The sequence below is a fragment of the Corvus brachyrhynchos genome, unplaced genomic scaffold, assembly GCF_000691975.1.
Source record: "Corvus brachyrhynchos isolate BGI_N302 unplaced genomic scaffold, ASM69197v1 scaffold19, whole genome shotgun sequence".
NCBI lineage: Eukaryota > Metazoa > Chordata > Aves > Passeriformes > Corvidae > Corvus > Corvus brachyrhynchos.
In genome coordinates this window covers 3380644-3394409 of record NW_008246061.1, presented here as the reverse complement: position 1 = coordinate 3394409, position 13766 = coordinate 3380644, and the positions used below count along the sequence as shown (strand labels likewise).

Here is a 13766-nt window from a genome sequence, read left to right as displayed (position 1 = left end):
AAAGAGACAGTATTTCAAGCTTTGAAATCTCACCTTTTCTTCAGCTTCTTGCCCTCCTCTTTGCAGGCTGGAAGGATCATGGCCAAGTATGGACCATCCACTTCAAAAAAGATGCTGTTCTCTGAGCGCGTGATGTATGTGAGTGAGGCTGGATCCTGCAGTTCTTGGTACTGGTCATTTGTGAAGCCTTCCTGTGGCACAGCCCCAGAAGAACAGCTTCAATCCACAGCTGTCTGGTCACACAAGGGGAAGCCCCTGGGACACACCCTGCCCAAAGGGACCCCTGAGCACCCCTCTGAGAGCTGCAGCACAAGTTAGGACTCAAAAGTCAAAACACCTGTCCTGCCTGCTGAGAAGAAAGTCTTTGGACCCTAAAATGATATTTTCTTGTCTTAGAGAGCCTGGAGTGAGCAGAGGATAGGTTTAGACCTTGCTCTGGACTCCCTACCTGCACAGGTAAGCATGCACCTAACCTGGCCTCTTACAGACCCCCTCTCTGATGGGGGATATCAAACCTCTTTCTCCACTCAGATGCTCTCCAGGGCCATCATCCCCGACATCTCACTCACTACATGGGAAGTGGAGATGGAAAAGGGGCTCTCCCCACTCATCAGCTCTCTACCTCCTTTTCCCAGGCTGCAGAGCTGGCCTAGACAGGTGCCAGACTCACCTTCACCAGGATGTTCAGCATGGCACCTGGGTAAGAGATGGTCACTTTTGGCTTCTTGATATTGGTTGACTTGATGACGAAGTTCTCTGGGAAGCTGTTGGGAAGGACACACCAAATCCCATCGGTATCCAGTTCCAGAGGTCTCCTAAGGAAGGAAGGCTACTGTCAGGAGCAGAGTGGATGAGAGATGAGGATCAGCTCTGTGCTCCCCCATGAAGACAGTAGCAGCCTGTTGCATCTACTCTGTTCCCTTCTGCAAAGCAAACCCTCAAATTCAATACAGCAGTGTCAGGAATCTGAATGCTCCTAGAATCAAAGAATCACAGAGCACTTGAGATTGGAAGGGACTTTAAAGCTCATGTCAATCCAACAACTCCTTGCCATGGGCATGGACAACTTCCCCTAGACCAGGTTACTCCAAGCCCTGTCCAACCTGGCCTTGAAACCCTTCCAGGGACAGGGCAGCAACAGCTTCTCTGGGCAACTTGTGCAGGGAAGAATTCCTTCCGAATATCCCATCTAACCCTGCCGTCTGTCAGTGGGAAGCCATTCCCCCTTGTCCCACCACTCCTGGCCATTGCCCAAAGCCTGTCTCCAGCTCTCTTGGGAATCCCTTTAAGCACTTAAAGGAGCTCTAAGGTCTCCCTGGAGCCTTCTCTTCTTCAGGATGAAAATCCCCAGCTTTCTCAGCCCTTCCTCATAGGAAATGTGTTCCATCCCTCAATACTCGAGTGTTTAACATGTTCCCACACCTGTCCTAGAAGCAGACAGACCTTCCCCAGCTCAGCACACACTCACCCAATCTGCTCGATCAACTCTCTGGCCTGGGTGATGATATTTGCCCCTGTGAAGCAGACAATGCCAGCCATTTCCATGGAGTACCAGCGAGCTCTGTGAGCAGAGGAGTTACAGTTAAGATCATTACATGATCCCTCCAAAACCCAGCTATGGAAGGGCAGGAGGATCTCTAGGGGAAGGAGGGCAAGAAACACATCAACACTGGGCCTTGGAACATTGTTCTCCTATGAAGTCCTCTACTTACGATGCTCCAGAAAAGCTGAAAACCCACTAACAGACAAGATTCCCATCATTTAATGTCTGGTAAGAGTCTCCAGGATGAGAAGTAATGGGTAGAAGCAAGAGGAGAGTGTTACAGGCAGGACCTACTCTCATCTTGGTGTTTCAGGAAGCGACTACCTCACCAGGACAATCCTGGTTTACAAGGGTCCTCTCTAGAGGACCCTGGATGGCCCAGGGGAGACTTACCCCTTCCGCATGACATATCCATAGAAGGAGTTGAGGATGCACTTGTGGGCCAGCTGCAGGGAGTCATAGAGGATCTCCATGTTCTTGCAGCGTTTCACTTCAGAGGCATCTCCCACCTCCACTGCTGCAGATAGCTTCTTCTTCCACACCTGCATGCCAAGGGCAGAGTCAGGACAATTCCACATATCACTACTGGTAGCACCCAACTGGTTTCCAGTCAGGCCCAGTATAGCATTGCAGCTCTACAGGAGTATCTTTGCTGAAGATCAGCATCATGAGTCGAACATCCCATTTTCTTTTGCAGCACGGGAGGGGTTGGCCAGAGGTGCTCTGTCACTTGTCAGAAAAGACTTGTAGCTCCCACCATTGATCAGAATTCAACCAGCATCAGCTGTGCTGCACCATATGTGTGCAGGGAAGAACGCAATACACTGTCTGCTGCAATCCATGATGCCTGGCTAACAGCAGAACCACCAGTGTAGAAAAAGCCTCTCTGCTAGCCCTGGGAATCATGGCAAAAGAGGCAGCTGGGAGGAACTGCAAAGCAACAGGCTCTTTAATTAACTCTGCCAGACACAGAGCCCCAGGGCCTCCTAGAATGGTTTGGGTTGGAAGGGATCTTAAACGCATCTCATCCCACCTCCTGCCTTGGGCATGAACACCTTCTACTAGACGAGGCTGCTCTAAGTCCCATCCAACCTGGCCTTGGACACTTTGAGGGATAGGGCAGCCACAGCTTCTCTGGTCAACCGGCGCCTTACCTCCGTCACAGGGAAGAGTTTCTTCCCAATAACTAATACAACCCTGCTCTCTATCAGTGCGAAGCCAACAGAGTAATTCTCTGAGGTTTTCAGCAAGGCACAAGAGGTGTCCAGGCTTGGCAAGAAAATTTGACCAGCACCCAAGCTTGATACCTTGTGCAGCCCCTTGAACTCATATCGGCGGTCCCGGAATGCTCGCACTGTGTCCACATAGAAAGAGTTCTCTCGTTGGCAGATGGTGGTGACTCGCTCCTCCACCTTGGTAACATGGATCTTCTTGTATGCCTTGCGGCAGTAATCTGGTTAAGGGAGGAGGAAGAGGGAGGTTCTCAGGGATGGGTGCCCTGCTACAGAGGGATGGGCACAGTAGGGATAGGGAGGCAGGCAGCTAAGCATAAGGCATGGGTAAGCGGGGGAGAGTCCTACTGCAAAGGGGGAGGAAGATCCCAGTATGGAAAGAAGCAGCACCTCTTCATGGAGGTGGAGGGCAAGGGGGAAAACAAACTAATCATATGGCCCACCTACAAACCCAGGCTTTGCCTCCAGCCAACTGGGTGGTTCTGCTGGACAGCATCCCTCCAGGTGATAGGATAATGTGATGTTTCCCTTTCATTAACTGGCTTTAATTAGCAACCTTACAAAAAATTGAGCCATTCATATTTCAGCTCAAATCTGTGGCTCTCCAAGACAAAGGGAAACACTGACAGAGGTAGCAGTGCCTGGCTCCTCTTAGGAAGCACGCATGAGTCTGTTGGGATCCTGGAGAAGTTCTGAGACCAGCCTGACCTCACCCCACAGCCCTAGGAGGGGTCACTACTGCTGAACACCACTCACAGTCCAGGTTGCAAAACATTGCCAGGATCATGACCTTGATTTGTTTTTTTTACCTGCCAGGCGCTTTTTCTCATACTTGGCTTGTTCTTCCTGGGAGAGCTCATGGAAGGCACGGGGTGGTCCATCAGCGAACAAGGGAGGGAACTTCTCTGACTCCAGCTGCTGCTGGATACGGTGATACTCGCTGCGGCTGGCAGGCACTGCAGAGAAGAGCAGTGATGAGTCTCCCAGGGGAGAAGCAGGAATTTGGCTTAATCTCTGTGGGCTGGACTACATGGTTCTTCCTGTACTTACTGAACTCTCCTCTCCACTGCCATGTCATCCGGCGCTGGCAGTTGGCACCCGGCTTGTTGAAATCACAGGCAGCACATGTGGCCTCATCCACCATGGCCGAGGGCTGGATGCGGTAACAGACACACAGGTGTTAGAAGGGACAGGTCCCCAAATGAGAACTCATGCCAGAACAGGTGCTGAGTGGCAGGAGAGCACAGGTGTGAACATCAGAGATGGCACTCAGTGAGTTCCCCTTTCCAGAGCCTTTCAGGAGCACACACCCCTCAAAACAACAGCTGGGTTTTTGGGAAGAGCTCTAGCTAAAGCTGTAGCTGAGTCTCTGAAGACCTGTGCATCCACAGAAGGACAATAGAGCTGGGGAAGCAGCTGGAGCACAAGTCTGATGAGGAGCAGCTGAAGAAGCTGGGGGGCTCAACCTGGAGAAAAGGAGGCTCAGGGAGGACATTCTCGCTCCTACAACTCCCTGACAGGAGGGTGGATCCAGGTGGGGGTCAGGCTCTGCTCCCAGGGAACAAGTGAGGAAACAGCCTCAAGTTGTGCCAGAAGATGTTTAGGTTGGATATTAGGGGAAAATCCTTCACTGGAAGGGTGATCAGACGTTGGCACAGGCTGCCCAGAGTGGCATTCTTCTGAAAGGATTAAGCCATGTGGATGTGCCACTTGGGCACATGGGTTAGTGGTGGTTTGGCAATGCTGGCAGAGTGGTTGGACTCAATGGTCTTACAGGGCTTTTCCAACCAAAATAATTCTGTGATTCCACAATTCCATGGCAGCTTGACCAAATTTCACACCCAGCCTTATCTGCTTTCCCTGCCCTGTGCAGAAAGCTCAGCCCTTGCTGTTAAGGGGATCCAGAGGAACCATCAAGGTCATCTGGAAGTCAGATTAGGAGAGACAAGATTGATATTACCCACCTGCAACCTGTTGGTCAGGATGATGTTGGGGTACATGGCCCCCACATCCAGATGATAGATAAGAGGACACTCAATTCTGTTGGGAACATCCTTCAGGGAATTCAGTTTGACCTTGATTTCATCACAAACCTGTGGTGAAATAAAGAGAAGTGAAACTAGGGCAGGAAGGAGTTAATGAGCCAAATACTTGTTAAATTTGGTTCTTCTTCACAGGGACACCTGCCACAGGCTCTGGGGATGGATCTAAAGGATCAAAGGAGCAGATGAAGGACTCCTTGACCACTGGTGCTTTAGGTTTTGATTTGAACCTCCAGGGCAAGCTTTTCTGTAGGGATACCTGGAAAGTAGGAGCAGCTGCTTCCTAAATATGACTTGATCAAGGACCTTTTCAGTGCAAATGGGTTAATGGAGACAATGGCAAAGACCACAGGTTCCCAGTCTAGTGCTGCCCTCCAAGAAACTCCAAACTTTGATTTGGAGAGGGGCAACCTGCACTTTTGTAGCTGATAAGAAGTGGGGAACAAGAGGAACAAGAGTGTTTGGGATATCTGAGGGGTCTGCCTTCTCCCTAAATTCCTTCCCAGCTCTCTCAGAGCTTTGCTCCTGGTTGAACCTGTGATGGGAAAAGCAGGAGCTGCATTCCTCAGATGGGGCAGAGACCCTCATCCCCAGGCTGGGCTGCAGGACTCAGCCTGTAGATGGGCTTCTTAGTCTCTCTTTGTTGAGCATAAACCAAACCCAAACAAGACTTTTAGAGCTGCAGTCCCAGTTTCCTGCCCAGGTCAGCTGTGCTGTGGGTGCTCTACCTCCTGGAAGTTGGTGACCTGATTCAAGGGCAGACCCTCCTCCTCCTCGATGGCGTGCTGCAGGGTCTTCTCCACGTGCTGCACCAGGAAGTCAAAGGCAGCAGGATTCTACAGGGACATGGAGATGGCAGTGAGGCCATAGGTAGCTGTCCCTGGCTGCAGGCTGGCAGGTCCTACCCTGCACCCCTGTCCCTGCTTGGCTTGGGAATCTCTAGGCTGTAAGGGACATGTTGAGGCACTGGGGGAGGTGATGGAGGTTAGCAGTCAAATCCAGAAACAGGTAAAAGACCCTCAGGAAGGCTTCAGAAGAAGCTCAGTTTGGAAGAGAGGACAGGACCCCAAGCTACAGAGGCATAACTTCCAAGAACCACTGGCTGAAAAACTAGCCCAAAACCCCATTTCACCACCATCCCCTGCTGTCAACAAGCTCTGGCATGCTTCCAGTATGTGACACTTGCTCTCCCAGTGCAGCATAGATGGCCACTTAGAGACCTCCCCCCATCCCAGCCCAGCCCAGCCCAGCCCAGCCCAGCCCAGCTTCAGGTAGCAAGGGTCTCTTGGAGTTTGCCAAGCATTGGAACAGGCTGTTGAGCCAATGGTGAAATCACCATCCCTGGAAGTGTCCAGAAAACATGCAGATGTGGCACTTGGGGACATGGTTTAATGGTGGCCTTGGCAATGCTGGGTTAACAGCTGGACTTGGCAACATCAAAGGGCTTTTCCAACCTTACTGATTCTGTGATTCTAGGTGCTGCCCAAGCCCAGCAGGGACACACTGGAGATGCCAACAACAGTGGAAGAGTCATCCCTCCCCACCATGGTGCTCCATGAGGACAGGGCCTGGCTGCTGACCCATTACCATTTTGAAGCGGCAGGGAATGTCGCTGCGGAAAACCCCAGATTCCAGTGCTTCCACGTGGCCTCCCACGTAGGTCTCCGAGTCCAGCACATGTCCATCTTCTGTAAGTTTGTTGAATTCCTGCTCCTGCTTATTGGGGAAGATGATGTTGGCATGGTAGGCCTGAACCATCAGCAGTGCCTCACACAGTGTACCAGATCCTTTTCTTAACACCTGCACAAGAGAAACCAAAGCTGGTTTAAAATTCAAAAATAGTAGATTTAGATATTAGGAGGAAATTCTTCCCTGTGAGGGTGGTGAGGCACTGGACTGGCACAGAGAAGCTGTGGCGGCCCCATTCCTGGAAGTGTTCCAGGCCAGGCTGGATGGGGCTTGGAGCAATCTGGTCTAGTGGAAGGTGTCCCTGCCCTTGACAGGAGGGTGGACGAGATTATCTTTAAGATCCCTTCCAACCCAAACCAGTCTGTGATTCAGCAGAAGTGCTGTCCCAGCACTGGCAAGACTGGACTGTCACAAAATGAGCTGGACAGCTTCAGTTGGTGACACATCTGCAACACCACTCCACCGTCAAGTGCCTTAGTCAGCTCAACCACGTGGGAACAGTTTCTACATGCTTAGCATCAACAACTTCCCAGCCATCCTCCCTACAGCTGACAACAGCCATCAGGAGACCCAGCTTTGCATGGCCATGACTGCAAGTGAACTTGGCTGAGCATGGCACATCAGCCATCCTTTTGTGCTCCAGCCCTGCACTGCCAAATCTCAGGTATCTTCTTCTTATAGAAAAACCTGTCTCCAAACACCCCACAGCTGTAGGTGAAAGGAGTAATCTCTAAATCCACCCTCCTTTCCTCCCTGCCACACATGCAGAGTGTCTAGGCAGTGGGAATCAGATCTGTGGCCAGAGCATCCCTGCAGCATGGGAGACATGGCACTTCACCCAGCAAAGAGATCATCATTTTGGGAAAGCCCGCACCTCATCAGGCTCCATGGGAATGATGGTACACAAGGCAAAAATGAAGGGATGCACATACTTCATATACATGTAGTAAGTAGCAACGGCATCAGACACTGAGTAGGTGGCCAGGGTCTGTCAAGGAACGAGAGAAGCAAATTAATCCCAATCCCATGTGACGGAGTGGCTCAATAACAATGATCTTTCATTGCTTCCTGCTGGACATTCTCATATCAGCAGGCAGCAGGAAAAGGTGTATTTCTCCATAGCCTAGGTTGTAAAGAATAATGTGTTTGCTTCCGAGGTCATCCTGCGTTAGCTCTAATCAAACAGCAACATGTCAGCTCTAACTGACAAGGAACAGGGAAGATGAGCTGAAGGCAAAGAATCCACCCAGTTTGGGTCTCAGGAAGCTGCTAGAGGCCTCAGCAGAACCTCCTGCCTGTGACACCCGGAGCACTAACCCTCTCCTGTTCCCCCAGCAGGTCTCAGTTCTTTGTGGTGTTTCTGATTTCAGTGGTGTTTTTCACCCCACACTGATGTAAATAAATACAGAGAATGTACAGTGAAATGCCAGGGCCAGAAACACTTCAGGGGAATCCTGTTCCTTCTCCCTGTGAGCTCTAAGGCATTGAAAGTCTGGAGAGACAGATTCAGTTAATTTCTCAAAATCCACTTTAACTTACAGACTCAGTCATAGTGCAGCTGCTCTAGGCTTGTTTCTGCATAGAGCACAGGGAGGGAATACCTGAGGCTCCTCTGTGGCCATCCGGCACATCTCCTCAGGGTCCAGCTCCACTGGATCGTAACCCAGTTTTGCTTTAGCTGCTGCTTTCAGGTTGTGACTTCCCACTGGGAGGTAACTGTCTCTCTTCACCCACCTGGACCAAATCAGGAAAATATCAGTTTGTGCAGAAAAACCAGCCCTCACCTTCAAAACAGGCTCAAGATTGGGAAGGGGACCTCAGCTACCACAGGGACCTCTCACTAAGGACAGCTCAGCATCCAAGAACAGTGGGGTACAAGGCTGTCCAACTTCAGCTAGCCCAACCAGAACAAACCCCACTGTCCATCCCACCACCACTGCTCATAGTTTCCACCTTCCAGCTCCCTCAGTGGCTTTAAGATAAATATTTCACCACTGGAGAAGACCCCACCAGAACTGCGGGGACATCCAGCTGTGCTCCAGAGCCCAGACTGCTCCAGGGGGGAAAACCCACATAAAACTCCAAAGTTCTCTCTTTTCCCATGTGTCCTTTCCTCTTCCATCTGTGTCAGGAGGCTGGTAGGTGGAGGCTATAGTCCCCTTCCCTGCTCCAATGGCTAGATCTTAACCCACTCCCTCTCCCTTTCTCTGTCCTCCCAAATCAGTGATCAAACACCCAAGGCTGCAGGACAAGAGTCAGCCCTGGGAGCCCTTCAGGAGAAGACTTGGCACCTCCTGTGAGATGCAGCATGCCAAGGGGAAGAAGACAACACAGAAATGGATTATTGCACAGCTGAAGAAGGTGACACAAAGCTTCCAACAGACAGAATGTAATAACAGTATTCAAATACAACCGTAGGTATTTCGTCTGAACTGAAGAGATAAAGACAAAGCTATGTGGTAGAGGGGCAGCATTCGGTACCTCAGACAGTCCATGTGGATACACTGGGATGCCTTGTACTCTCCCTGGCTATCCTTCTGAAACCCAATTTCCTGATACATATTAATTCCATGAGCTGCTGCTCTTGCTTCCACAAAGGGCCTGGGGAAAAAGGCAGTGTGAAGAGAAGGATCAGAACAGCCATTTTCCTGCATTCCAACAATGGTTCCATGACCACTTTGTTACAAACTGCCTAAAGAATTTTTCTTGTGATTTATCTGTGTATCTGGTCACAGGGAACGCTTCCTGCAGGACAAGTAGACACATCATTCCTGGAAGTGTTCAAGGCCAGGTGGGACTTGAAACAACCTGGTCTATTGGAAGGTGTCTCTGGTCACGGCAGCGTGGTTGGAGCAAGATGATTTTTAAGGTCTCTTCCAACCCAAACCATTTTGTGGTTCAAGAGGCAAACCTGCTTGCTTGTATCCTGCATCTGTAGGGGGAGGCATGTGGTCTCTCTCCCCCTGCTTCCCCAGGCTTGTCTGCACACCTCTTCCAATATCCTCCATGTCTCTTTTGACACTCTCCCTGCTCTCCCACGACTGGGCTCATCCATATGCTGACATTCCCACATTGCCAAGGGTTTAAAAGCAGCTCACACAAGTGCATGGGATTCTTCAGAAAGTCCTACTGCCAAGCCAATGATCACAGGATTTGGTGAGGTGCAGGACATGGCCACTCCGCATGTGGCCACATGGCTTCCCCATACTGTCTGAACTATGGAAGGATGTTGAGGATGGGACCTGACCCTGCCCTCTAGCTCAGGTGACACCTTGACAGTTTAGTCACCATCCCTGATCTTACCAGTCAAAGAAGTCTCCGTTGTATGTGACAATGATGGTGGGTTTGGTCTCCTGGACATGTTCAAACCATCTCTGGATTAAATGAGCCTGGGATGAAACAGAAAAGACATGTATTTTAAGGAACTTCATTTCCTCCACAGAGAGGCGGTGGATACCACCACACAGTTTGTTCCACCCTTCCCCCCTCCTCTGCACCTAGCCTGAACCTGACTTCTCTTACCCTTATTCCCAAAAAATGAAAGCACAAGCAGCCCTGCTGGATTTACCATGTTCCCCAGGAAGGCAATCTGCCAGGGAATGAGCTCTCTGGCCAAGAAAAGCTCCAGGCAGGTAAAACTCTGCAGAGCAGAACTGACTTACCTCATCTGGTTCATTGAAGACACAAAATGGACCCTCATACTCTGGCTTGGGAGTAAACTCAAAGTCTTCAATGTCCTCTGAGACAATCTCCCTGTTTGTGATCAAGTAGCCCTGAGGAGATGATAAGGAGGCAGTGAGGAGGACTGGGGTAACAGGCAACTCAAAAATGCTGTCCAAACAATGGGATGCTTTCCTCTTGAAAGCCAGAGCTTCTGTCAAGGAGGAACAACATTTTGGGAGTCATCCATTGAAGCATCATTGACTATCAGAAATGGAGGCCATGGAGAGACAACATGGGATACCAGTGTTGTCTCTCTCCCACAGAGAAGCACCAGCAACCTGGGCTGAGTTCCACAAAATTCGGTTTCCTGTGCATCACCCAGACTTTAATGCCATTCCCACAGCCACACATCATACAGCTGGCAGCATGGCAAGCCTGGAGCCAGCAGGATTGGAGGAGAATGCTAGGCTGCTTCCTGGCTTTACTGCCCAAGCCTGAAGGAAACCACCCTGGTATCCTTACCTGCCCATCAATCATGTAGGAGATCATCATGATCTGGTCTGTGTCTGCATCAGGAAACTTCAAAGGGAGTTTGGTTGTTTCAATATCAAAGGCAAGAACAACAGGATCCTGGGCAGGACCAAATCCATTAGAAAATATTCCAGAACTGACTTGAAGGGTGGTTCCCATAAAACCCAGTGTTGGCCCAGTAAGTGAACTAGAACCTCCCCATTAATCATTTTAGTGCTTTATCAACCCAAAAATCACTACCCAAGCCCAGTGTTCCCCCTGCCACCATGGTTTTACACTGGCAGTGTGTCAGAAATCAGTGGTGGGGGGTACACATCTGCACAGAGGACACTTGCTGGCCCAATGCTCACCGGCCGTTCCACAAGGTCATCTCGGCGGATGATTTCCGGGGGGTAGGTGTTGCCCCAGTATCGCACGTTGTACCAGTGAGCCTGTGGAGAGATGAGGGTGGGCAGTGCCTTATGACAGGGCCACATCCCCATGTCACTGTCCAGCTGCTGGGGATGGAACTGTGGCAATCACAGGCCGCCCAGAAGGCTCCAACTATGGCCATGCATTAATCAGTTAGCTTTTCTGTGTGCCATTAACTAAGGAGAAGCCCAGGAGAACAGAACTGAGCTCTAGACATGAGCTCATTGTCACCAATACTTTTGTAAAGGTGTTGGAGAGAAAAAACTCTTCTGCATTTCAGGAGTGTGACTTGGAAAGCAAAGCTCTTCTCTACTCACCACATGGATCTTCAGGTCGATGGAAAGGCGAACATGGTAGGGCACATCATACTCCCGCATATCCACAATGTTGTCCATCTGGTTGGCAATTTTTCTGGAGGCTCCTTGCTCATCTGTGCTTAGACTGCCCCCACTCAGAGCACTGGAAGAGCAGAGGGAAGCAGCTGCCTTACCCACGTGTCCGTCTCCCAGGACGCCCAGTGGCACTGGTGACACCGGCAGCAGGAGTCAGGGACAGGAGAGAAACAGAAAACGTTGGATTATTTTTGTCTTGATCACAACTAGAAGTAAGGTTGCCCATTGCCTCTCTGGATCCTTTCACAGGGAACAGGTAAACTATTTGACAGGCAGCCAGAGATACCACCACATCCCATCCCATCAGCTCTGGGACCTCTTGATGTACACCACAGAGCTGGAAGGACCACCCTGAAGATGGGTGACAGAGAGGCAGAGCTGGGGTCAGACGCAGGCAGGATAATACCTCTGAGGCCAGCTGGGAAATAATCAAGAGGGTCTAATTATTAAGTGGGTGGTGAGGCAGTGGCACAGACTGCCCAGAGAAACTGTGGCTGCCGCATCCCTGGAAGTGTTCAAAGCCAGACTGGACATGGCTTGGAGCAACCTGGTCAAGACGAAGGTGTCCGCAGGTAGGTTGGACTAGATGGCCTTTAGAGGTCCCTTCCAACCCAAACTATTCCATGGTTCTATGAATTATTAACATGAGAGACTGACTGAATCCCCTACGGGGAGCTCCCACCTTGACAGCATGGCTGTGTAGACGTCACTCGCCTGGTCCTGCTCCCTGTTTTTCCTCACAGCAGGAGAGATCTCCTTCCGCACCTTCACCAAGTCCTCCACTGTGTTGAAGGACAGCTTGATGTAGTTCCTCTTCAGGCCCACCAAGTGGTTTGGCTGCAAAGCAGCAGGAGAATGGCAGCTCAGGGATGGGCACCATGAGAGAGGGATGGAAGGCCAACAAGACTGATGGAGGTGGAAGGATTGGCCAAAAAAGAGGTGCTGATGGGTGGGACAGTAAAGCACCGAGGAGAGATTCTGGTGGGTGTATCAAGAGCACAAGAGCAGCACAGCAAGAGCCCAGCTAGCCCTACTGCTTGTGCAGGCACCCACAAGTGGGATTTACCCAGGGAAAAAGATGAAGAATGGATCAAACATGAGCAGCATCCCCCTCCTGCAGTATGCTTCTTCCTCCAACCACTTTAATTCCAGAAATTAATGTCCTGAACACATTGTCTGAAACAGCTGATATGTTCAAGGAGAGGAATGTAATTACTGCTGATAAGCAATTAGCCATAATAAACACATTTCTGAGATGCCACAGCAGCACCAGGAGACTTAAGCATGCTGCTTTCTCTCCCTGCTCATCCCTTCCTACATCACTTGAGCTGTGCAAGGTCCAAAAAACCCCCACAGAGGGATACAGACCAGGTCCAAGTCCTCTTTGGGGACAGTTTCCAGCTTTGCAATCTTCCCTTGGAACTTCTTGGAGAGGAAGGAGGACACTTCCCGCTCACAGCCCTGTCAAGAGAGCCGGGGGCTGAGCAGTGCGTCCCTGTCCTTGGGAGGAGATCATCCCCAAGCAACCTGCCCAGGCGGTCTTGAGCTCCCCAAGATACTGTCTCCTTCCCTGGGGAGCTCAGCCCTGCCCCTCCTCACCTTCTGGGTGGCGATGTAGAAGTAGGGCTTGTAGGGTAGGGCCACCTAGGAAGAAGCACACAGACGATGGTGACAGATTCCCTTCCTGGAACACCGAACCCACTTGGTCCCTCCCGGTACCAACCTTGAAGCGGCTCCCATCCTCCTGGATGAAGTAGTAGTCCACTGCGCTCACCGACCGCCGGTCCTCATCCAGCACTTCCGTCTGCCCATGGGCACGAGGACTCAGCAAGGTCCCTCCATGGGACTCCCCCGGGACCCCACCATGGGACCCTTTCTGCCCGGGGCTTACCGGAGGTCTCTGTGCGGGACTTCCCTCCCCGTAGGGCCAGGGAAACATGGGAGGCCCAGTAGGGACATTGGGCCTTCACCCCCGAGTCGGGTCGGGGTCTATCTGTGGGAACCTCCTCGCTCGGCCCTACCGTGGGTCTCCCCAGGGGACTCCCTTCCCCACGCCTTATGGGGGGTATCTCCGTGGGACTCCTTCTACACCCCGGGCTGTATAGGGGGCCTCCCCATAGGACCCCTGCCCCCAGCCCTACCGGCGATAACTCCGTGGGACTACCATCCCTGGTACGGCTGGGGTGTCTCTGCGGGAAACCCCTCTCCAGGCCCTGTCTCCCCAAGGGACCTCCCCGTGCCCCATCTGTTGCCCTCGCCTCCC

The 13766-nt window shown here is 51.4% G+C and overlaps 1 protein-coding gene across 1 annotated transcript in view; it reads right to left on the bottom strand.

The window, feature by feature from the left end:
• The window catches only part of POLE (DNA polymerase epsilon, catalytic subunit), a 31181-nt gene extending 17724 nt beyond the window's left edge, over window positions 1-13457 (bottom strand). The window contains exons 1-22 of the mRNA XM_017746490.1: window positions 13227-13457; window positions 13103-13147; window positions 12872-12964; window positions 12186-12340; window positions 11429-11570; window positions 11051-11131; window positions 10692-10799; window positions 10169-10279; window positions 9810-9895; window positions 8988-9107; window positions 8108-8240; window positions 7381-7494; window positions 6405-6617; window positions 5546-5653; window positions 4740-4868; window positions 3826-3928; window positions 3585-3731; window positions 2851-2996; window positions 1937-2085; window positions 1469-1561; window positions 671-815; window positions 34-191 (exon numbers count right to left, since the gene is read on the bottom strand). Coding sequence (XP_017601979.1) covers window positions 34-191; window positions 671-815; window positions 1469-1561; window positions 1937-2085; window positions 2851-2996; window positions 3585-3731; window positions 3826-3928; window positions 4740-4868; window positions 5546-5653; window positions 6405-6617; window positions 7381-7494; window positions 8108-8240; window positions 8988-9107; window positions 9810-9895; window positions 10169-10279; window positions 10692-10799; window positions 11051-11131; window positions 11429-11570; window positions 12186-12340; window positions 12872-12964; window positions 13103-13147; window positions 13227-13442 — 2795 coding nt within the window. The 5' untranslated portion in view covers window positions 13443-13457. The remainder of the gene's footprint in view (window positions 1-33; window positions 192-670; window positions 816-1468; window positions 1562-1936; window positions 2086-2850; window positions 2997-3584; window positions 3732-3825; window positions 3929-4739; window positions 4869-5545; window positions 5654-6404; window positions 6618-7380; window positions 7495-8107; window positions 8241-8987; window positions 9108-9809; window positions 9896-10168; window positions 10280-10691; window positions 10800-11050; window positions 11132-11428; window positions 11571-12185; window positions 12341-12871; window positions 12965-13102; window positions 13148-13226) is intronic.
• Window positions 13458-13766: the final 309 nt, after the last annotated feature.